The sequence below is a fragment of the Fusarium graminearum genome, chromosome 3 (assembly GCF_000240135.3).
Source record: "Fusarium graminearum PH-1 chromosome 3, whole genome shotgun sequence".
NCBI lineage: Eukaryota > Fungi > Ascomycota > Sordariomycetes > Hypocreales > Nectriaceae > Fusarium > Fusarium graminearum.
Window position 1 is genome coordinate 394,442 of NC_026476.1, and position 21,759 is coordinate 416,200.

The following is a 21,759-nucleotide window of genomic DNA, read 5'->3' on the forward strand; positions in this document are numbered from 1 at the left end:
TCAAGAACATACCCGTATCCACCTCCGAACTTCCGCAGTTCCCATCGGCGCCGGTGCATTACACCCTCACTCACAAATGATGCGTCAGATCAATCCCCCCACCCCCATCCAAAAGCGCAAACAGATTCAGAGCAGACCCCGTATCAGCTTCATTCCCCATCGTCCAATAACTCGGATCAGGAGTCTGCATCATAGACTCACTAAGTCCTAGAAACGCTGAATCTAAATCCCCAAATAGAGGTGACGCCACATTCTGTAGTCCATTGTGCTGTAAAAAAGATCTATCTAGTGATTCTCTTCCTCTGCTGGCCGCGGGACTGACTCCCGGCTGGCTTGTCTCCCTACGGAAAGCAGAAGGTGATTCTGTTGCGTCGGAGGGTATCAGACCGAATAATTGGCTTGAGTTTTCGGTGCGCCGTTGACGTTCGGCAAGCTCGCGCTTTTCGAGATGTTCGAGGGATGTTGCTAGGAGGGATTGGGCGATAAGAGAGTATTGACCTGCGTGGGTGTCGTGGTTGGAACAGTGGTCGAGTGCGTGGATGGCCATTCGGGTGTATTTTTCAAGGACTCTACCAAAGCCTCCAAGAAGACCAATTCCTAAAACAAGAGAGCTGGCGAATAGCCATGACCTTTAAACCGTTAGAAGACGTTGGGTGCTGGAGGTTGGATACTTACACCAGAATAGGGACATGTCCAACTAAAACGCCCCTCTGGATCAAGTCAAGTATAGGATCAACCATCAAACTAGCCGCATCAATACAAGCATCAGCAAGCTTCGACTTTCCCGACGTCAAGGCAGATCGACCATTAGAAGCCACCGAACCATCAGACAACCGTCTACAAAGCTCATACATAAGAAACGGGCGAGACACTAGCATGACTGCGTAATAATACGTAGCCAAAATCTGACACGCACCACTTGCTTGAGCCCTGTCTTGGATATCCGGATTGGCGACTATATCCTTCAGTGGCTTCAACCAACGCGATGACCAATCTCGTAATTGAAGTGATATTCCCTCTGTAAGCTGCAAAGAGATTTTCCGTCGTGAGTAAATTTCTGTTACGACACCTTCCAGGACCAGAAATATTTGTACCGAAGCGTTGAGTAAATCGAGGTGTTCTTCGAGGTTCTCATCCGGACTTTGATACGGTACCGTGCAGTCCACATCCGACGTCGCAGGCGGTCTTCCCATAGATGAGCTAAGAAAAAGATCAACAACACGTAAACTCTTCCATAGACGATCTCTTTGTCTGTGAATATCCGGTCCGAAACGCGCATTGACTTCTGTTCTGTGGATGCCGATAGAGTACGCTGCTCGGACAGCTGTACCAAAAAATAAAAATGCGCCGTTGATTTGACATGAGCAGAGCATGTAGAGTGTGATGAGAGTAAACATTTGGACTGTTGTAACGCTTAGATTACCCGTGAGGTTAGAATATGCTTTTTCACGCGCATACTCAAAGTACTCCTGAGCGCGCTCCTCGTTATCAATCTTTGTTCCGATAGCTAAGACGAGTAGATTGACGATAGTAGTAGCATCATCCGTCTTATGACCCATATTCGCCCAAAAGATGAGATCATCCTGCAATCGTCGATGATCGAATAAATCCACAAGTCCAGTCGCAATAGCCAGATAATTTGATACAGCGAGGGGAATGTCGTCGGTATGAACGCTCGGAATGCGGTTATCGCCAGGGGTCCGAAGCGATTGATGCGCAGTGGCGTTTTCAAGAACAGAATATCGACTTGACTGCGGTGCAAAAGCATTTTGTCCAACTCTTGTGGTGACGAGTTGCCGAACAGATTGAAAGAAGCTCAATGGGGCACAATCGCCGACAAAGATCAATTTGCCCTGCGCATCGCATACCAGCCTCGCTTCTCTGGGAACTTCAGTTTCTTCCTCTGCGTCAATTGCGTGTGTCGTCGTTTCATTATTAACAGGTGTAGTAGCAGGACTATTCCTCCCCGTCGAGATTCTCCCCGTTGAAAGAGCCCTATCAAGTTCCGAAGCAGGCGGTGATCTTAGCGAGGATACAGATCCTTGGTGATTAGCTCTCCGGCGTCGGACCTGAGGTGAGTAATGGCAGTCGTGAGGCTTTTGACGACGAGCGCAGTAACTGCAGGGTAATTTGCCGTCGCATTTTACTTTGCGGGATTTGCAGCCGTCGCAGGCATTTGCTATGCGGCTGCGGATATAACGTTCTGTTGGTTCTTGCATCGTCAATTGGTGGTGTTGAATTGAGGGAAGGGATTTGTTGCTACGGAAGCACTGTGGAGAGAGAGGCTGGACGGAAAGGAGCGGATGTTCGGCTGAGAAATTGTTAGTGCAGTTCTTCGGCCCGCTGAAGAGTCCGAGGCTTGGCTGTGAGAGTGAGACCCTAGATATATACTGAATAAATTAGTTAACGTAAAACAATTTATTCCAATTTCTGGGAGTTGGTTTGTCATGGTCTCATTGATAGGAATTGACTAAAACACTATTATATGCACACTGGGCGGATGTGCACTTCGGATATGCAGACTGGCGGCTAAGTTCATCAGTGCAACCACCAACATTGACATTGACATTTGATGACAGGCGGTCACTTGATCGACAATGGGAATGTTCCAATGGTTGCGATATCCCTGGAATCAAGCCCAAGTCAATGAGAAGATTCTTGAATGACGTACAATCTCTAGGCAAAGACTGATATCCAGCGATTACTTTATTCTACTATTAATTATTTACTTCCAAGAATGTATATCTACCCAGCATCCCTACCCAATGCTCCAAACAAAATGCTTCTATCAAGTCCATGCTCCTCACTACAAAGCATTGACCACAAGGCCCGCTCCATTATCAATCTGGCCTATAACAAGAAGATTCTCCTCAATATCATATCTATAATCCGTAGACATGTCCCTCAGAACCTCTCCAGTAGCACTACACGTAATAGACGAAACAAAAGGATTAACCACGACTTTAACACAAGACATGGATGGTACAGAGCAGCTCAAAGCATCTCCATCTTTGACAGGCTGCGTGCAAGTAATAGCAACCTGCGCCGACCCAAGACTATCGGGACAAACACCCACTGTAGCAAAATCTTGTAGATCCGGGGTGAAGAATGCACAAACGGGCAGTGAATTGTCGATCAATAGGTGGCCATTCTGTGCATCGACACTAAAAGTAACGGGGGTGTAGAGTGCATTCTTTCCAGTAAAATGAAGGTAATTGCCTTTGACGCGATCGGAGTAAATAACTGCGCCTTCAACTGGGGCTCGCGCGCCTTTAATTCGAAACTCGGTAATGGTTGGCAATTCGGCGGTTGTTGTTGTTATTGTCGTTGCAGTAGTAGTCTCGACTGATGTTGGAGCAGTGGTCGTGTCGGTGACTTCAATATCGGCAGAAGTTGTGACGATGGTTGACTCTGCTGTAGAAGTCACTTCAGTAGAAGCATCGACAGTAGTTGCTCCAATTGTCGAGGTCGATCCAGTGGCTGCGTCGGTGGTCGTGTCAATTCCAGCTGTGACGTCTGAAACAACAGTCGTGCTGATCGTAAAAGACTCCGAAACAAAACGAGAGCTTGTTATCCCAGAAGCTATCAAACTCGTTGAAACGCCAGATGCTAAACATGATGTGATTAACATTTACCTCCATCGTCAAACTGGGAACTTACACAAAGGCCGGGGTTTGCAAACATTCGCTTCAGCGGCCCAAATGCCAGCGAGACTAAGCGCTACTGAATGAAGGATGCTGGGACGCATTGTGATCAGACGTAACAATACCTAACAGAGTAGCAGAAGAGAAAAAAAAAACAAGAGAAACAAGAGAAACAAGAGAAACAAGAGAAACAAGAGAAACACAGGAGGGAAGAGGATTCTAGCAAAAGAAATAAGAATCTATAATCTTAGACCCTCGCTATCAATTCAATAGTTTGGTAATAGTCGCTAAAACGGATAACATACCCTTGTAAGCCACTCCCCAGGGCGTCAGAAAATGTGGCTGCTGAGAGCCCGAGGAACGAAATCAGTACATCAACTTGTGCTACTAAAAGTAGAGCCTTTAGGCTGTTTATTTTTGTACCACAAGCCTATCTAAGGATGTTGACGTTTTTGCTACCAAGTAGCCTCTGCCCCTGGCCATTTCACCCTCAATCCATCTCAGTCACTCTTGGGTTTTTTTTGGGATCGTGGTATCCTGGGAACTCGGATTTTGTGTTTATAAGTACCCTCTTGGTAAGCCAATCCTTTTGACTTCGACGGTCGACCAGGCGGTAGAACATCAAAATGGCACGGTGGAGATCTTCCATCGAGTACTTGTTACTAACTACTTTGTCTGTGCCACCACCAATGTCGAGGTTATCAGGAGTCGGAAATCGATGTGTGTACTTGTCGCGCGAGTAGTCACGGTCCGGGTTCCAATCTTGGGGAGCGAATAGCAAGATCTGGGCGGCTGCAGCGAGCACAAATGCCTCGGGATGTAGGCGTTTTGGAGCCCACAAGTGATCCTTCCTCTCTGATACATGATCATTCCGAATAGGTAGGAAGGTTGGCTGGGGACAAAGCTCGATAATTTGGTCGACGAAATCATGGACTCTTTCATCCTCATAGTACGCCTGAAGTACTTGAGTTGGCGGCGGTCTGACGAATTCGTTACTGAAGTCCGTGTCTTCGTCGTAGAACTTTTTCGTTTCGATAAAGTTGTGGAACTCTGGATCAGCCGCGTCACCGTTACTAGTATTCTAAACTAGTGAACGGGGCCAGTTGTCCCGCAGGATGTCATCGGAGACAGATGGCGGATTGGAAGCGATAAGAGCAGCCTCATGGACGATATCTGGAACTATCAAAGGGCGTTAGCAGGCAGACGGGGACCTGAAGCACTGACTAAGAGTAGCGTAATAATATCATAAGACTTACTGATGATATCGATGTACGCCGTCATGTCTCTGGGATTGGGAAAGGCACAATACTGGGCCAAGGTTTTCAATGGAGTCGTCCATCTAGGACGCCAAGTAGCGTTTATCAAGACGCCCATCCGTATTTGATTATTCAAGTCCACTGTCATTGTAATAGGCATGTCGTGTCCTTTATGGCTCTCGTGACTGAATTCGTGGTTCATGTACCCATTGTACCATTTGGGCAATCCGTCACTAGGTAGATCGGCCTGATCGACGCGCATCATGCTCAGGTAGTTGTAATGAGCTACTACTTGTCCCTTAGACATTGTTGCGGTAGAGTTTTGTAGTACTGATGATTTTGATGATGGTGATGATGATGATGGAAGAGGAAAGTGAGAGGAAAGGAAAAGAGGAAAGGGAGAAGGGAGAAGGGAGAAGGGAGAAGGGAGAAGGGAGAAGGGAGAAGGGAGAAGGGAGAAGGGAGAAGGGAGAAGGGAGAAGGGTAAAGGGTATCACGTGATGGTATTCTGCACAGGTCCTTTGTGTCGTCGTTCTTTCCAATCTGTTCATACATATCTCGTAGCTCCTGACGTGATAGACGAAATTCTCAGACCGCTCTCAGGCCACATAAACACTTAGAATGATATAAGATTTAGGTATGTCAACCACTAAATCACTACCGGTTTTCATACTCGCCAGTCTGTCCACCGAGATGGACTGATTTACATCACATGCTGACCTGATCAGAATCAGCGGCGGTAAAAAGTATGGATATGCTTGGAAAGAAAGGTCGAGATCTATTTGTATGTCTATATGCTGTACTTTATCTATGTGTAGAATTTCAAGCAGCGGCTGTCATCTGACCGCGCAACTCCAATACCGCACCAAAAGACTTGTCCAGAATTTCTAGTCCCTGCTCAATCTCCTCGGCAGTGACAGTGACAGCAGGAGCCAAACGAAAAACACCACCCATACCGGGCAGATTGACAACATTACACGACAGACCCAGCTCCATCGCCTTGTCAGAGATGGCCTGGCCCAGATCAGCACCAGGGGCCTTTGTCTTGGGATCAGCAATAATCTCGATACCTTGCAAAAGGCCTCGACCCCGAAGATCTCCGATACACCAGTACTTTTGTTGAAGCTTCTCAAGACCAGCGCGGAGTTGCTGGCCTCGTTCGCTGGCCTTTTGACAAATGTTGTCGCGCTCGACGATCTCGAGAACCTTGTCGCCGACGGCTGCTGTGAGAGGGTCGTTGAGATGAGTGGTGAGCCAAAGGAAACCGGCCTCCTTACAGCCGCGCTCAATTTCGGATGTGGTGCTGACGGAAGCTAGGGGAAGACCGCAACCCAGCGTTTTGGAGAGGGCCAGGATATCGGGGACCACGCCCTCCTCATGCTCAAAAGCAAACATCTTGCCGGTTCGACCAACGCCAGTCTGGGCTTCATCCATGATGATCAGCATCTCGCGCTTTCTGCATTCGTCTTGCATGCGCTTCAGATACCCGGTAGGCAGGTCGAGAATACCACCAGTGGAAAGAATGGGCTCCATAATAAAGGCAGCAAGGGACCCAACGCTCTGTCGATCAATCAGGGACCAGCCAAAGTCCATCTCAGTCTCCCAATCCCATGACCCATCAGCCTTTCGAAAGGGAGAGCGGTAGCCGTACGGTGCAGGAAAAGCCAAAGATCCTGGCATGGTTGGACCACCTCGACTGCGACCAGCAGAGTATGTAGCGGAGCCAGAACCTTGAGTCAAACCGTGGTAACTGGCTGAAAAGGCCACAATCTCGAACTTGCCGGTATAACACTTGGCGATCTTGATAGCAGCTTCGGTTGACTCGGAGCCAGTGTTGAGGAAAAAGGACTTTTGTAGGGGGCTGGGTAGGAACTTGGCTAGTCTCTCAGCTAGGTTGACAACGGGGTGAGTGATCATGTTGCTCAGAAGATGGTCGAGTTCAGAGACATAGTGCTTGACAACCTCGACAACCTCTGGGTGAGAGTGACCGAGAAGAGAGCTCATTTGACCCGAAGTAAAGTCGAGGATTTGTTTGCCGTTTGTGTCGTAGAGGCGGGTTCCTAGGGCTTTGGAGATGATGACAGGAGAGAATGGGACTCCGGTGGTCATGACATAGCTGTCAGCCTTGGACCAGAACTCCGCGGTGGAAGATGCCATGATGAATAGAGGACTAAATTGTGTGGTATGCTGGTTAATGCTCAAAGACGAGACGAAGGGTTTACCTTTATATATTATCTGTAAGCTGCAGAAGTCGTTGGACTCCGCGGAAAACTCGACTTCGGCCGCCCATGATTTGAGGTGGATACCATAATAGAGTGGCATGACATGTGGAAGTTGTTTATGAATATAGGATAATTATCGACAAAGACATTATGTGGGCAGTGATATTTTCCTCAAATGCATACCGCGATGCTAATCTTCCCGTGGTAAACGTGCGCGATAACAATTTCTCCTCGGGAAACTTGTCATTCCATCAGCTGTGGGGTCGGCGGAGTTGCTAGGCTCTACCCATGGTTGATGACTGTATACGGAGGTAAGATTATTAAATGTATCACTTAAAGCACTCTACAATTTGCTTTGGGACTCTATGTACCGGATCATGCTCGGTGGTTAGAAACTTCAGGATCTTGCTTCTTCTGAGCTTGGAAGAACAGTCTCTTTAAACAATTATCCTTCCATTTCAAATTTTGAAGCGACCATAATCAAGCCTATATTTCTCACTCCTATTCAATCTGCCATACACAAGATCAAGACTCGCCCCGACTGAGTTCCAATAACAATCGTAGAACCCGAAGCATAGGCACTGAGTCCTGAATGGCGGTAATCATACGGTCTATAATCTGGCGGTAGCCAAAGAACCCTCTCATCATCTCTAGTTATCCAGATATTGTCATTAGAAACTTGTAATTCTTTCAAAACGTCTTGTCTCAAGTGGACATTGGGGCCAACGTGGCCAAGGAGTACCTCATAATTGATGAAAGATTTGCCCAAACACCATATCCCCGTTTGACATGAATTGATGAGGTTTCCTGTCTTTGTGTCCCAAGACATTATTTCTCCCGTTATCAAGATGCCTACCAGTTTGTGGCCATGAAATGATAATGATGTCAAGTTAAACGGGTGAACATCCTTAATGCGTGTGAGAAATTTGCATGACTCCGAAATCTGACGAATCTCGATGGACGTCTCGTTCGTGTACGCAATTAGTGACCCGTCGGGCGACAACACAGCCTTTGAATCGCTCGGCGGCGAGAAATCCAAGGCTTGCCGAAGTAAGCCACGATATACGTCCCAGATCTCTGTCTTTCGCATCCCGTTATGAAATAATGGTAGAGCAAGTAGCTCACCGTTTTCAGAGATTGCCCACGGCCCGGAGTTAGGGTGGGGTGGTTCTTCTTCCCTTCGTAGGGATTTGAATAGTCGCCATGGATTACGACTCCAGACCTCAACGTTGCGACCTGATGACATGACGCAATACGACCCATCTTCAGTCGCGGTGCGGAACCTCATAGGGTCTGACTCGCCCAAGGTTTCTATGCATATACCACTTGAAACATCCCAAGTCTTGACCTGATTTCTGCAAGCTGAGACGACTGTGCTCCCGTCTGGTGTTATAGTGAGGAATTCAACGTCACGAGGGTGGAACATGCCCACACGAGTCGATTGCTGAGGAGAGAGGTTCCAAACTCTAACAATATTGTCTTCCGAAGCCGTTGCGAGTAACTTTGCATCAGATGAGATCGCGAGACTGCCAGTAGTAAGCTTGTCCATTTCGTGAGAAATCGTTCCCGTTTTCAGGTCGAAGATCACTGTTTGATGCCCACTAGAGGAGACGGCCAACCAATCCTGTGTCAAGGACAACTTATCAATTGTCAATTTGTAAGGGTATTGTAAAGTCCATATACACTGCTTCGTCGCAGCCCGCCATATCCTAAAATATCCATTCTTCCAAGTCATAGCTAGCAGTGACCCATCCGGAGAAAACAGAATGAACGAGTATCTGTCTCGAGAACCTAAATTCACCCAGTTTAGAACGTTCGATGAACACCAGGCTGAGAGCCAGACGGATGTATCTACAACGCATGATATCCACTGACCTTCGTTGAGAGAAAAATTTCATCATAGCCGTTCCGTATTGGAACCTGACTTGTGCATTCCCCTGAGTCAAGATCGTGGATGAAGAATACAGGCTCGCTTTCTAAGTCGGTAGCAACGTTCGAGATAGAGCAAAGGCTCATTCCATCATTTGAGAAAGCGACACGGGAAATCGACCTGCCCTTCAAGAGGAGACAATGTATCAATGAATGTGAGTTGAAATTCCAAATATCGATTCTTCCTTTCGCGCCTATAGCAAGAAGGCTTCGAGAAACCATCCTATAACAAGTATTGTCGATGGCCTGTCACTGCTTCTGATATCTTTCCAATCTTTTAGTGTTTTGAGGCAGCTGCCAGAAGATATATCCCATATTTTAACGTCAGCTGTAAAGCCCCATGTAGTTATAATGTTGTTGGATAAGAAGGCTAGCTGTATACTACTAGCTTTTCTCCCTAACTCAAACGTTTGCACGTTCTGAGGCCAGTCTGAATCAACAGCGGGTAGTCTCATGACTGATTCTGGACAACGACGGTCTTCGAAGGGTTGAGGAACGATGCTTAAACTGGGAGAAAATAATATTCCTGAGTGGTAAAGCTGAAGAGGAGTTTTCTCAATTCCATCTCGGAAAAAATGGATAAAACGTATCGCGTCCTGGACAAACTTGAAGATCTCGCTTCCTGACGTCTTCTGTAAGAGTGGTTAATGACTATGACTCATAAAATGGGAGAATCGTAATTACGTCAACAATCTTCAGCAGTTCTTGCAGCATTTTCGGAGATTCAAAGAATAGCCCTGTCAAGCACAAAACCTCTATCCAGTTCAGGAAAAACCTTTTCAAAAATTGGTGCTCCTCATCATTGTCTTGCAACTGCTTTCCCGAACCGATGACATGATGAACCCAATACCGGCAAGCATATTGGGTTTCCTGAGGGATCTTCTGGTTGATTGTATCTTGGTCAATGTCGAAACGACTTCTGCCCGGAGATTTAAGGTCACAAATGTCAGTTCTCAGTTCTCCTTCGAGGTGTCTCAAGCATCTACTTGCCAACTTGGCATGAGTAGAGTTCTCGTCCACTTTTAGATCTCCTGCTGACTTGCTGAGAAGGAAATCCCTAAACGAAAGATGGAATAGCTTGATTGGGCCGTCATCCCGCGGTACGTCGAGAACTGAGCGCAGTGGATCGACCGTACCAGCTACATCATGTTCTTCAACACCAAGCAAGACAGCAAGAGATGCCATAGAAAGAGGATTGGCTAAAAGAATGAGTGAACCGATGATTTGAGTGAAACTATCATAAGCTTTGCCCTGTGCCTCGGCTGGCGTACCGTTCAATATGGGATCCAATACTGGCATGTACGTTGCATCGTAAGCGGATCTGACTGGGTGAGAATCATCAATAATGGAATCCAGCCTTGAATCCGGACTACCTGCCTAGTGGATGATTTCGATCAAACGAATAAAGGTTGCAGCGGCGATAAACAAGGGAATGGACCTCGTAACAAGGGCTTGAAAGCGATCACTCCCCGGCCAGTCTGGATCAAGCTGCAACTCCTTCTTTCTATGGCATGAATTGTGGTCCAAAAGAAATTTGCGGATACAGTGTTTGAGAAACATCGTAATATCGGTCTTAATATCTACCATTTTGACGCGATGAAGAGCTATCTCTCGGTGCAATTGTTGATGACGAGCAAAATGTGCTTCAATGTCAAACTCTGGTCGGCTTGTGATGAAAACCTTAAGAACATCAGGGCACTCGGTTAAAAGTGCCATCATGTTCCGTCGATCGTCTGCATCGCACTCATCAAGTGCATCGACAACAAGAACCACAGTTATGAACTTTTTATCCTGTACTTTGTTGAGCGGCTCCCGAATCAGTATCCTCCATTGCTCGTTCATAGAACGCATTACTGATGATGGATCTTCCTGGACTGCATCGATGATATATTGCCGCACTGGTGGGAAGTTCAAAGCAAGTTGGTATGCAATGATGGAAAATATTGTTCGACCACCTGCTCGGTTACCGGCACCTTTCTTGAAGAAGAAGCAGCCTCCAAGGCAACGATCTCTCAAATCACGAGCAACCGTACGAGATACAGTGCTCTTTCCAGTGCCGGCTAATCCTGGGAGCCAACATATAGTTGGGCTTTTGGTATCTTCAGCCCAATCATAAATATCTCGAAGAACGTTCTGTCGCGTGCCCTGAAGGCAAAAAGAGTCGACCGGGTGATCTATGTGGTCAACTGCATCTCCAGGGTTAAGTAGAAGATCCTTGAGCTTTTGCTTTGCCTGGTATTCCAACAATTGACTGATAGAATGCGTTAGCTTCGAAGCATATATGAACCGCCAGGGGCACTAAGGGGCAAAGTACATACATAGAACCCTTTCTCATGTCATTGATCAGTTTGTGCAAGTCCTTGAGTAGCTCTCGGTTTTGAGAATGATGGTACATCTCGCAGAATGAGCCAGCGTCATGAAGTTGGATCTTGACTTTATGGAGATCTTCCAGATATCCGGAGAAGTCTTCCAAGCGAAACGCATCTGTCATAGGTTTTGCAACTGCATGTTCTCAGCGAAGAGCGAAGGCAAGAAACCGGATGCATTGAGAAAGAGTCTCAACAATAACCTTGCGTAAGCGTGCAGCTGCAGAGAGAGTCTTGACTTCTAAATCTCATAAGTAGAGTTCTTGATAGACACTACACTCGAACATTAAGATGACAGTCTCGGCGGTACCCTCGACAATCTTGGCTCTGATTTCTTCGCCAGCTGCGATACTCTGGAAATCGTCAGCGTGTGCAAAAGAACGAGTAGATGATAGAAGGTAGGGTAAATACCACATAACTCGGAGACAAAACTCAAGCACACCAAAATCCATTTCCATTTCTAGAGCTGATTTCTTGCCGCTCTAAGCTGAGTTGATGCTAAGCCTGGCCAGGCTCCCCAGTAGGGGACCAAATTCGGGCCCATCCCATCACTAATGCAAAACCAACCATGTCAAGGTCGGAATACACTCACACTGAGGGACAAAGACTCTCTGTGAGGAATATCATCGATGCTGATTCTATTGTAAAGATAGTCATTAAATCATCAAGCGCGCTCGCTTAGGTATTACAGCTAATGCTTTATTACCCTTAAAACGGCAGATCTAGCCGTACTATCCCATGCCTTGTATAATCTTAGCCTGTAAAAACGCGTATTCACAGTAGCTTCCCAATATTCACTACATTTCAGCCATAAAGGGTGGCTTATACTAACAGAAACCTGTATTCCGAGACTGAGTATCCACGTTTCTGTTTTCATCCTGTAAACGTTGATCACGTTCCTTGTTATGATCTAAGACTGTGAATGGGGCTTAGAAGGAGATATGGCGTAGTGCTTGAGACACGATGGCTCCTTAGAAATGTAAGTACCTTAACCTTTCCCCTGTAACTTCATGCTTCTTCTGTCATCTTTACCACTTCTATTATTATAAGACCAAGCGCTCAGGAGGGCATCTAAAGCTGCAGCATTGCATACGGGGTGGTAGACTCCCACTGTAAGTAAGAGACCGCCATCGACAAAGCTTGCTTGAGCTGCAAAGACGGGTTAGTCAGGACCTTGTGGCATGACGTCAATGGGACCGAGTTGCGCGGTTGAGAATTCGGATAGAGGAAAGCTTTTCTCTTTCAAGGCTGCATATGATGTAAGGTGTCGCTAAGATCTTTGTATCTATAAACGACTTGATTAGCTAGGCTTTAGTGACAGGATAAAGCAGACATCGCTCGTGGGAACTTGTATCCAATTGGTGAGTCGACAATCTGAACCCTTCCGGCCTTGGGATCCTGCCCTTCCTCTGGACCCTATAACGATTAGATTAACAGCCGCCGATATAAGCTCTTAGTGTGAAAACTCACGATCACTTCTGCAATCCACGGAATAGACGTGACGGTATGCCCCAATCCCTTCTTCAGATTCTCGTATCTAGAGAGGTAAGTCAATTTTGCCTCTTAGCCTTGTTGAGACACCGAACATACATCTGAAATTTATCCGCACCAGAGGTCAATGGGAAGCACAGGACCAAACGAATTCCATAAAGTCTTGGTATATTCATATCAAGGGGCGTGAGCTTCTGCTGGGCGGAGGGTTGTTGAAGGCCGTACTGCTCCAAGCCAACAAGATAGTCATCTTGCTTGGCCTGAGTACCAGTTGAGATTGCGTTGGGAGACATGTTTTTGAGGACTGCAAGGTTGAAAGACAATGGAGGAATAGAGAAGGAGGAGAAATAAGTCAATATGAAGCGACTACTTAAATATACCACTTAAAACTGCCGGCGTAATCAGAATGGCGGGCTGCTAGTGTCTATTGAAGCCTTTGTCTCCAGTTAACTGCCTAGCTATTTCTTTATTTTTGATCTTGATTGGACATGTCAATGCATACCATATTAGGTTAGTCTCTTAATATCCTTGCCTTGCTTTGGACATAGGTTGAGATGTCACGCTTTTCCTATTCCCGCTTCATTATCTATCGTCCAAGTTCAGAGTCTCATATTGCGCTTATATTAGCTATTGGATTGAATTGAATTGATTCAAATCCTATTATACCTCAACTTTCCTTTGACTGTATTTACCGTTAGCTATTGAAATTTCTGGGTAGTATTATCTGACAGGTGCTGTCCCCCACCAACAAATAACCCTTGGCATGAACACAACGAACAACCGTAATCTTGTTGGTTGGTTCATTCGTTTCGCCAAAAGTCAAGGATTATATGCGAACTAGCCTTTTCTCATAATTCCAATTCGTCAAACCCCAAACTCTCCCCCACTATGGAGCCGGGATATATGATATATCTCATCATCGTCATATCATAACGTGGCCGTCGCTTCTTCTCAAGTCTCTGGCCCTTTTAACTTCTTCGTCTCTCTTGCAAAAATTGCGCAATATTCCTTTTCTTGAAATAAACCGCCACTAGAGCGCTTTGGCTTCTGTTTCGCATAATTTCAACGCCACCTGCAACTACGACGAGCCCCAAGAGCTCCAAGAGCCCTACCAAAAGCCCTGCCAAAAGTCCCTCAAAAAGTCCCTCTCGAACTCCCGAGCACAATGTTGGAGATAACGGCGTTCTTTCAGCCGCACACTGGTAGTAACTCGCTGAGGTGCGTTTGTTCATGCTTAGTGGACATTACACAGTGTTGATGCTAACCTTAGTCAAGGAAGAGGACTTGAACGAAGACGATGGAAACTCACTCAGCGACGGAAGCCTCTCGGCCTCTACAGACTCAATGACTTCAAGTATCTTTGAGTATCGCAAGCTTCACGGACGTACATACCATCGCGAAATTGGAAATGCCCAGTATTGGTAGGGTGACTCTTTGTTTTATGCCGGATTGAGGCTTACTGAACAAGGGCTTCGAACGATGAGCGACAGAGTGAAACCCTGGATATGAAGTACGTTGGTGAAGGTTTAAGAAAGACTAGCACATGATTAACCACCTCGTTAGCCATCATTGTCTAACTCTAGGTCTTGGCGGAAAACTCTATCTTGCTCCGATTGATAAGGACAAGATTACAGTGAGTACACCCTTTGCCTCTTTGAGGACTGGTTGGGAGGCTAACTGGAACTTCCTCTTCTATAGGAATCTGGGCTTTGTAGGGTTTTGAGTTGAACTCCTAATAACATAAAATGACTTTGGCTCCAGGGACTTTGCAGATGAACACCCCAATGTAGAGGTTATTAGCACCGATATATCGCCAATTCAACCCGCCTGGGTTTCTCCCAATCTCAAATTGTAAGTCATCAGAACTGAGACCTGCCCCTCGTCTACTGACACGTATCTTTCAGTGAAATCGAATATTGTACTCAAGAATGGACATTTGCTCCCAAATCAGCAGATTACGTCCATCTCCGCTGGTTGGCCGGAAGTATCCCTGATTGGTACCAGTTCTTCAGAGAGGCCTACAAGACCTGCAAGCCAGGTGGTTGGGTCGAAAGCTTTGAACCCTCAGCTATTATCACCAGCGATAATGATACCGTAAAGGAGACTTCTGCTTTAGGCCAGTTGGGCAAGCTATTCATTGAAGGTGCCAAGAAATTCGGCATGAGCTTTAGTGTATACGAAGAAGAGCTACAGAGGAAAGCCATGGAGGCAGCAGGATTTATTGACATTCAGCAATACGAGTACAAGGTGAGAATGATTTTAACATCAATAGTTGTTGGAATGCTCACATGGTATGACAGGCTCCTCTCGGTGACTGGCCCAAGGACCCGGAGATGGAGGAACTGGGAGAGTTTGGTCGTTATGTTTTTCTCTCGGATACTGAAGGCCTTGTGCTTTTTGTGGCTAATACTATGTGCTGGTCGGAGGCAGAGATTCATGTTTACATTGCGCATGCTCGAAGGGAGATTAACTCGGGCAAGCATCATGCTTACTTCAAGCAGCGGGTTGTCTGGGGACGGAAGCCAGAGGAGTGAGTCTATGTGGAAGGGTTAGAAATCAGTCAATCTGATGCAACGATTTGACTTGTAGGAGCTTCATATTGTCAAGTAAGAGAGAAGATAAATAAATTTACGGCATAGGACGACACCTAATGGAATGGTAACAGTTGGCGTTCTCATAATCCAAAACCTCTCTGCTCAAACATCCGAACTCAGCCAAGCTCTTGTCAACCTTTTGACCTTCCCCACCACTTTGGTTATTGTCATCTTGATAAAGCTGCAGCTTGTCTTTCCTTCCCATGAACTGGCCGGGATTCAACACGTTCAATCCAAGCCTGCGATGCTAAGCTGTTATCACATTCACTAGCCTAAAAATGCGCCATGCTCAGGATTTCGTTCTCATCATAATCCCCTGGCGGGAGATCGCCTTGTACCAGATCCTCCCTCACAGGCTGCGGCTGATGTTGGGGGTCGTGCGAGAAGTCAATCCAAGGATTATTTGGTGTCATTCCTTGGTTCCCTACCGCAAAAGTCGATCCGGGGTGGTGGCTTATGTTGCTCATCGGTTGTTGAGCCACTGGTAAAGTCATTTGTGGTTGAAACTGCGACGGAGTGCTGCTGATATTTATACCCTGGTGAGACCCAAAGGAGTCAAACCCTGTTGACCTTTGGTCCGAGACTGCTGTGCCTTCTGTGAACGTGTCAGACTGATCATGGCTTCGTAAGAAACGGCTGGAATTTGCATCGGAGCTTGAAACAGCTGGAGTATGGAATTGTGAGCGACGCTCATGACTATAGACGAAATTCGGCTGAGAAACTGGCAGAAGCTGATATTGCGGATGCTGAGGGCTGATTGTTGGCTGCGGAGACATAGCGGACACGGGTCTGGGAGGCAAATTGTCAGTCGTTATCGGGGTATGCCCAAAATTGCTTTCAAGGTCCCCGATGAGCAGTCCTAGAACTTGACGGATCGCATCCTCGCTTTCGCAAGCATAGAGCTGAGAGATTGTGTTTCGGTTCATCACTCTGTTGCGGTGTTGTTGAATGACATCTGCACAATACGTCGAGACAGCATTCGGTTGGTCTGGGGTGCCCTGTAAGTTAGTAATCGCTTTCAAATATTCGAATCTTATGCGACATGCTGTAGACTCACATGGATTTGGGGTGTCCGTGGTCGCGGGCCAGTCGGGAAACAGCACTCTGAATATTGCTTTCCAGCAACTTTCGGGAGGGTTCTTGCTGGGCCTTGTTCTGTCTGATTTCAGGTCTTGAGCCTGGTCCAAATCATATCCATCCTCATAATCATCTCCTAGGTCTTTTCTTTCACAAGGGCTATGCCCATCCAGCTCTTCGCGGAGGAATCGCTTTTTACAGGCGTGACATCGCCGCCAATCGATTGAAAGATCATGGATGAGCTTCAGATGCGATCTATACACCTGTTAGTTAAACTCTCGACTTACGAGCCTCCAAGCTAATGTTTCTCGGGTTCTGCAGTGAAACATTCAGAGATGGACTTACTTTAGGCGGTCAATATTCTCAAATCCCTTTCCATTGCAGGGTCCGCTTGTAAACCTCGCCCGGTTCTTCTTATGATATGGACAGGCGAAACGGTCCCCGTTTGGCTCTGAGCGACGAGGTCTTTTCTCCGAATTACCTTTGATGTTTTCTTTGTCGTCATACTCATCCTTTCCTGCACCCAACCTGTGTTTTTGTCGATTGGTGCCCCGGTTTGTAAGCAGTTGACCATCAGAGCATGTGTTCAGCGCCTGGCTGTTCTGGTTGCCGACCGGGGGCGTCTGCCACTCGCCACCACGTTGGTAACATGCCAAAATAACGATAGCTGTCAAGACGGTATTGATCCAAGAGCCCTTGCCCTTGTCTTTAGAGAGGTTGTTCTTGAGTTTAAAGAGTTCTTGTGACTTGAGAAGCCCCAGCAACAACTCGATTGTCTTCTTTCGGCCTTGGCTGACGGCGTGATGAAGCGGAGTCCATCCATTCTTGTCTCGTGTATCGACTTCGGCGCCTCGGTCTAGAAGTAGGTAGGCGGCTCTGATGTGTCCAAGAGAGGCAGCATGGGACAGGCATGCTTCACCAGTATGGATGCTAGAGGCGTTAGGATTTGCGCCAGCCTGCAGGAGAAGCTCCGCGATGTCTAGATGACCACTGCGAATTGCTAACCACAGTGGAGTAACCCCACTGCTGCTGTCGTCGTAGTCAGACCCTTCGCTGAGCAGAAGCTCGACAACTTCCCTATGGCCATATGCTGCGGCATGACTCAATGGAGTTTGACCATAGACATAATCTCGATGACCCATGTTGGCACCATTGTCAAGCAAGATCTTACAGATATGATGATGACCCATAGCCGCGGCCAGTGAAAGAGGAGTCCGCCCATAATGATCCTCATCATTTATCTCTGCAAGCCTCACTCCCCAGAGGCCTGTGTCATACCACGGTAAGCCATAGTATGACATGATATGTACTGCCTTAGTCTTGTGCGGCTCAAAGAGCTTCTGATCCTTGAATATTTGGCTGTGTAGCAAAGACCACCGGTCGACGAATCCCTTTTGAAACTGAGAAAGGTGGCACATCTCCTTCGTCATGGGGCTTACCCCGGCTCTTTCGGCCAGGCTAAGGTGTGTCATGCCAAACGATAGGGAATACTCTGAAAAAAGGGCTGAAGTGATTGCAGTCTCGGTATTCAGGAGGCTAGAACGCATGTATATGAGGTCAACATACAGGAGGCATATCCAAGCAACTCGGAAGTGGTACTGGGCATTGCAGGCTTGCAAGTCAGTGAGTTTGAGTTCTGGGAAAGACAATGTGGAAGTGCTATTGTCGCCCTTAAGGACGCAGGACCCCCTTTCCTGGAGATAGTCTCTCAGGGTTTGATGGATGAATTGCACGGTCGATTCTGTATATGTCGTATCGTTTGCGAACTTGGCCTGCCGCGGTGCTACCTCAAGAAGGCCGCCACATAGAAGCATCAGCTGAGTACTCATGTCTAGCGAAGCTTTGTCCTGTATCTTGTTCATTTTGTTCCACAAACCCCACTCATTTATTTCACTCTTGGTTAGTGGAGATAGAAGATCAGGATCATAATGCATCGCGGCCAGGGCACTGCGGAGCTCGAGTATCGAAAGTGGCCGCTGAGCGCATAGTACGAGGGTGAATGCATCCCGTGCCATCTCTCGGCGGCTTTCATCATGCCGGCTCCATAGCTGCTGTATAATCGTCTCGTATGCCGCATCGAGGGTTGCTGGAAGCCAGGACGTAGAGTGCTGTTCAGACTTGGGTGTCTTGAGGTAACCATCGAAGCGCAGCTGGGATATGTTCAAGGAAGCCCAAAGAAACATCCCTTTAGCCTTCTCCGCCAAAGCTTGAGTTGTCTGTTTGACATCCCAGGTCGGGGGTAGATAGTTTTTAAAGGCTAGAAGGCTTTCGCCAAGATATCGCTGTATGTCGAGCGAGTTATTATCCTCCAAACGAATTTCCGCGCCTGGCACGGAAAAGCTGCTCGGTCGAGAGGATATACATATCCGTAGTTTCCGACTGGGATTGAGATCATTAAGACGCCAGAGGAGAGTAACAAGCTTACTGGGATCGGCACACTCGTCCAAAGCGTCTATGATGAAGAAAATGGAATCACCTTGTGCCGTCGATTTGTCGGCCAACAAAAGCAAGCTTTCCATCAGGATATCGATATCCCTTACGCTGTCGGAGATCTCATGCTCCCTTCTGTGATGAAACTTGGAAAATATTTCGAAGGATCGCGTACTCGGAGTCGTCTTTAAAAGTTGATGCAAGAGCGAACTTAAAAGGCTCACCACAGAGTGGTTTGCGCTGCCGGCGGAGAAGAAATAGGATACCACAGCCTGGCTTGATGTGTGCTCCAGACGATATGCCTCTAAGATATGTTTCATCAGGGTGCTTTTACCAGTTCCCGCCTTACCAGTGATCCATAGAGGCTGGGAGGGCTTGGCCAACCAAGACTTATAAGTGTTATGTTTCAGTATCCAGTCGCATGTTCCTGGAGAGGCGTCTCGGATGTTGGCCGATGTGTCTTCAGTTTCCAGACTTTCAAGAACCTCTATATCCTGTCAACGGAATTATGTAATAGATATGAGAGGGTTTTTACCATGCTCAACAGATGACAGAGTTGTCTGTACTTCGATTTTATCTACGACAGAGCGGCCGAGCCCAGAAGTGATGTTTCTCAATGATTGCAGAACCTTGATGTAGGAGACATCGTCCTGGCTTCTGAAACGACACAAATCCTGTCAATTTATCAGATAGAGGTAAAGAAAGAAAAATAGATTCACACTGCTTACAAGATGGTGACTGTATAGCGATAATTGGGGCAACGCCCACGATTCTTCCTGGCTTGGGTCGACCGCCTGTTCGCCAAAGATTCAGTTATTTTTGTTTCTTTCCAATAGTCAATACCAAGGACTAACTCACCCGAAAATCGGTACCTGGTAGTGGCAACTCTTCGTAGCAATGAACGACTTTCCACGGCGGATTATACTGAGATAAGCTCGCGAACCTGACAAGTACCTGTGCCATAAATTTAGTGTCAACCATAATGGACCTAGTTGTCTCACTGGCTGCGGCGATTCTTGAGACGCTTATATCTAGTTCTAAAGTTGAATTCGGCGTCCCCAAGAAGATGATTCCCTGTGTTGCTGTGATAATCTTGTTAAGTGCCGTATCGCCTTTGTTATCAAATGCTTTATTAAGGGCGCATTGGAGAAGTAGACCACCAACACTATGGCAAATAAAGACTAATGGCCGAGACCTCTGATAATGGAATGTTAGTCCATTTACAAACCTTTCCGATTTTCGATACTGCTTAACTGGAAGAGACGGGAATGGATCTGCTCTATAATGCGATGTGAGACGCACCTCGATATTATCTGCCTGTAGATTCTTTAGCTTGTTGAGAAGTTTATCCGCGGCTTGAGTGATGCCCTGACCGTCGCAAAAGGCAGTAGAGAGATAATGGTAGGTGAAGATCCTCGCTGAAGGGAGATCCTTGGGTAAGAAGTCCCGTACCCAGAAAACAGTCTTATTGCTGTCCCCGAGTCCGTGTGTAGGATACTCCCAGGTATCGTAGCCCTGCAATCCGTGTATAGTAACGATGTCTAGTGCTAGGTCAGTCCACGAAGTTCCTTGGGCTATAAGCTGCAACCCGGTGAGGTTGTCCATTTTGAGTAGTTGCATGAGGTGGTTTGAAAGAGGTAGACATACAGAACCGAGTAAAATAGCAAAAACGATGGAGATAAACATTTTTTGCCCGCAGAACCGGCTGTTCCCGCGTCGGTGAATTATAGAGCTTCTAAGGCCCCCATACCAGGGGTGCGACATGATAATCACCTTGTGTGCGTTTCCGAGTCGCTCACAATGCATTGTGTGATTTTTCTGACGCAACACATTCTACACTTTGCCAATTGCATCTCTTCAATTCTGAGCGATGCAGGCCATCGCAATGGAAAAAATTTCCCTTCTTCAAAATCGCATCCATGAATTTCGCACTCAGTGCGATTTCAACCACTAACAAAGCTGAATAATCCCAGTCAATGCTATGTGGCTGCAGATGTGTTTCACTACGTGGACGAGAAATACAGGGGAAGATGGTTAGCGTTGTTGTATCGTTGCAGCAGTTGGCTGAATTTCTTTCTCTCTATATCCACTATCGCAGGCCTCTTGTCTGTGTAACCCATGACAAGGCAGACATGAGCAGATGCAACGCGTCATAGTAGCAATGGCAATATTCGCATCATTGCGTTTTTGTCATGAGGTTTTTTTCCAATGCGCCAGCCACACGAACTGATGTGGAATTGGCGGTTTAATCAGGACCTGTGTCTATAGAATCGGGTTGCGTCTTGAACTTCGTGCAGCTTACGGATACTGCTATCACTGTAATGAGGCTCGGGAAATACATTTTTCCTTTGCGAATCCTTGCCATGACGTCTCCTCACTTGGCTACTTACATGGCCACCTCTGCTTACTTAGTACGCTGTACGGTATTAACTATACCAGATTGTCATGACGAACGCTCCTGGGCGTCCCAGCAAGGCTTGCGATATCTGTAAAAGGCAAAAGGTGGGCTGCAGTCCGTTCCTTGAAAGATACAAGTGACTTTAGCTGATTCTGAACCCTAAAGATCCGTTGCCCGGGCGAGAGGCCAAGCTGCGGAAGATACGTCAGACTGACACATACCAGTCTGGTCTACCATTACATCAGGAACTGTTACTACAGAGCTAGGTGAGTTGGTATCATTCGGTATTGGAAGGATGACCACTAATCGATAAAATGTAGTGACCGTCGAGACCATTATCCCCGCTGTCGCC

At 46.9% G+C, this 21,759-nt stretch overlaps 9 protein-coding genes across 9 annotated transcripts; 1 reads left to right on the top strand and 8 right to left on the bottom strand.

Annotated features, from left to right (window-relative positions):
* Positions 1 to 70: 70 nt before the first annotated feature.
* Positions 71 to 2,219, bottom strand: FGSG_04830 (uncharacterized protein; the record flags this gene model as incomplete). Its single annotated transcript, XM_011324979.1, has 4 exons — positions 71 to 253; positions 323 to 629; positions 676 to 744; positions 853 to 2,219. 4 exons carry the CDS (start codon positions 2,217 to 2,219, stop codon positions 71 to 73), a joined length of 1,926 nt encoding a protein of 641 aa, XP_011323281.1.
* Positions 2,220 to 2,806: 587 nt separating this feature from the next.
* On the bottom strand, positions 2,807 to 3,748 carry FGSG_12622 (uncharacterized protein; the record flags this gene model as incomplete). The annotated part of the gene is made up of 2 exons (XM_011324980.1): positions 2,807 to 3,609; positions 3,661 to 3,748. The coding sequence occupies 2 exons, from the start codon at positions 3,746 to 3,748 to the stop codon at positions 2,807 to 2,809; spliced, it is 891 nt and encodes a 296-aa protein (XP_011323282.1).
* A 386-nt stretch (positions 3,749 to 4,134) lies between these two features.
* Positions 4,135 to 5,207, bottom strand: FGSG_12623 (uncharacterized protein; the record flags this gene model as incomplete). Its single annotated transcript, XM_011324981.1, is given in 3 exon segments — positions 4,135 to 4,725; positions 4,732 to 4,823; positions 4,901 to 5,207. Coding segments are annotated over 3 exon segments (990 nt in total).
* Positions 5,208 to 5,722: 515 nt separating this feature from the next.
* Positions 5,723 to 7,057, bottom strand: FGSG_04832 (2,2-dialkylglycine decarboxylase; the record flags this gene model as incomplete). Its single annotated transcript, XM_011324982.1, has 1 exon — positions 5,723 to 7,057. The coding sequence occupies one exon, from the start codon at positions 7,055 to 7,057 to the stop codon at positions 5,723 to 5,725; it is 1,335 nt and encodes a 444-aa protein (XP_011323284.1).
* A 570-nt stretch (positions 7,058 to 7,627) lies between these two features.
* FGSG_12624 (uncharacterized protein) lies at positions 7,628 to 11,446 on the bottom strand (the record flags this gene model as incomplete). The annotated part of the gene is made up of 6 exons (XM_011324983.1): positions 7,628 to 8,746; positions 8,998 to 9,172; positions 9,271 to 9,683; positions 9,736 to 10,428; positions 10,636 to 11,302; positions 11,370 to 11,446. 6 exons carry the CDS (start codon positions 11,444 to 11,446, stop codon positions 7,628 to 7,630), a joined length of 3,144 nt encoding a protein of 1,047 aa, XP_011323285.1.
* A 959-nt stretch (positions 11,447 to 12,405) lies between these two features.
* On the bottom strand, positions 12,406 to 13,201 carry FGSG_12625 (uncharacterized protein; the record flags this gene model as incomplete). The annotated part of the gene is made up of 5 exons (XM_011324984.1): positions 12,406 to 12,566; positions 12,591 to 12,665; positions 12,737 to 12,833; positions 12,888 to 12,954; positions 13,008 to 13,201. 5 exons carry the CDS (start codon positions 13,199 to 13,201, stop codon positions 12,406 to 12,408), a joined length of 594 nt encoding a protein of 197 aa, XP_011323286.1.
* Positions 13,202 to 13,796: 595 nt separating this feature from the next.
* FGSG_04834 (uncharacterized protein) lies at positions 13,797 to 15,442 on the top strand (the record flags this gene model as incomplete). Its single annotated transcript, XM_011324985.1, has 7 exons — positions 13,797 to 13,829; positions 13,943 to 14,049; positions 14,147 to 14,329; positions 14,377 to 14,418; positions 14,670 to 14,759; positions 14,813 to 15,155; positions 15,209 to 15,442. The coding sequence occupies 7 exons, from the start codon at positions 13,797 to 13,799 to the stop codon at positions 15,440 to 15,442; spliced, it is 1,032 nt and encodes a 343-aa protein (XP_011323287.1).
* Positions 15,443 to 16,715: 1,273 nt separating this feature from the next.
* On the bottom strand, positions 16,716 to 18,009 carry FGSG_12626 (uncharacterized protein; the record flags this gene model as incomplete). The annotated part of the gene is made up of 2 exons (XM_011324986.1): positions 16,716 to 16,821; positions 16,925 to 18,009. 2 exons carry the CDS (start codon positions 18,007 to 18,009, stop codon positions 16,716 to 16,718), a joined length of 1,191 nt encoding a protein of 396 aa, XP_011323288.1.
* Positions 18,010 to 18,766: 757 nt separating this feature from the next.
* On the bottom strand, positions 18,767 to 20,695 carry FGSG_12627 (uncharacterized protein; the record flags this gene model as incomplete). Its single annotated transcript, XM_011324987.1, has 7 exons — positions 18,767 to 18,795; positions 19,005 to 19,503; positions 19,591 to 19,683; positions 19,738 to 19,803; positions 19,868 to 19,963; positions 20,312 to 20,524; positions 20,657 to 20,695. The coding sequence occupies 7 exons, from the start codon at positions 20,693 to 20,695 to the stop codon at positions 18,767 to 18,769; spliced, it is 1,035 nt and encodes a 344-aa protein (XP_011323289.1).
* Positions 20,696 to 21,759: the final 1,064 nt, after the last annotated feature.